Genomic DNA, 784 nt, shown 5'->3' on the forward strand with positions numbered 1-784 from the left:
AGGACCAGGTCCCCTTCCTTGGTTGGTGGGTCCCTGGGTTTCTCCTGCTCAGACAAACCAGCGCTGGATAACGTCCCTGCTGTGTCACATGCCCGGCCAGGGGACAAGAGCAGGTCACGTCCGTGCTCCAGCCCAGTGACCCAGGCACACCAGTGCCACTGGTGACACACCAGTGCCTTCACCCAGTGCTGAAGGGTGGGCTGAGGCTTGGTGCGGAGCTGGAGGAAGGTGGGAGGAGAAGGCAGCCCGGGACCACCGCTCCCCTCCCGCAGCTCAGACCAGCTCCCCCGCATCACTGGCCCAGTTAGCACAGCTGGTTTCTGAGCTGAGGTCCCACTTACCGTCTCCTCCACAGCAAATAATTTGACAATGTTTTTATGGTTCAGCTTCCTCAGCATCTCGAACTCTCTCATCTGGACCTCCTGGGGCCGGAGGTAGCTGGCGTTATTAAAGACCTTCACAGCAACCAGCTCCCCTGATTTCTGGGAAAAGAGGAAAAAGAGAAAAAGGAAATGGCAGGTGATGCCATCCATGTCCTAAGCAGCTCCATCAGCTCCATTACTGCTCCCACATCCCACTCGGGATGCAAACTACGCTGACAGTATAACGTGTTTTCTGAACAGGCGTCCCACAGCCTTCATTTTCTCCACTGCAAAAGGAAAGTGCTGTTAGTCACCTCCCTTTGCTTCCTGCCCCTGAAGCCCACGTGCTACAAGGCAGCGTTTTTATTCAGCTTCATAAAAAGTTTATAGCCGGAGCTGGGGCTGGCAGCTCCCCGCCTGCT

General features: G+C 56.0%; 1 protein-coding gene across 1 annotated transcript in view; it reads right to left on the minus strand.

The window, feature by feature from the left end:
- IKBKE (inhibitor of kappa light polypeptide gene enhancer in B-cells, kinase epsilon) overlaps positions 1–784 on the minus strand; it is a gene marked incomplete at its 3' end in the record, with an annotated part of 5,203 nt that overhangs the window by 3,430 nt on the left and 989 nt on the right. Inside the window, exon 2 of the mRNA XM_009572562.1 lies at positions 312–482. Within this exon, the coding sequence (XP_009570857.1) occupies positions 312–482 (171 nt within the window). The remainder of the gene's footprint in view (positions 1–311; positions 483–784) is intronic.

Source organism: Fulmarus glacialis, unplaced genomic scaffold (assembly GCF_000690835.1).
Source record: "Fulmarus glacialis isolate BGI_N327 unplaced genomic scaffold, ASM69083v1 scaffold22232, whole genome shotgun sequence".
Classification (NCBI taxonomy): Eukaryota; Metazoa; Chordata; class Aves; order Procellariiformes; family Procellariidae; genus Fulmarus; species Fulmarus glacialis.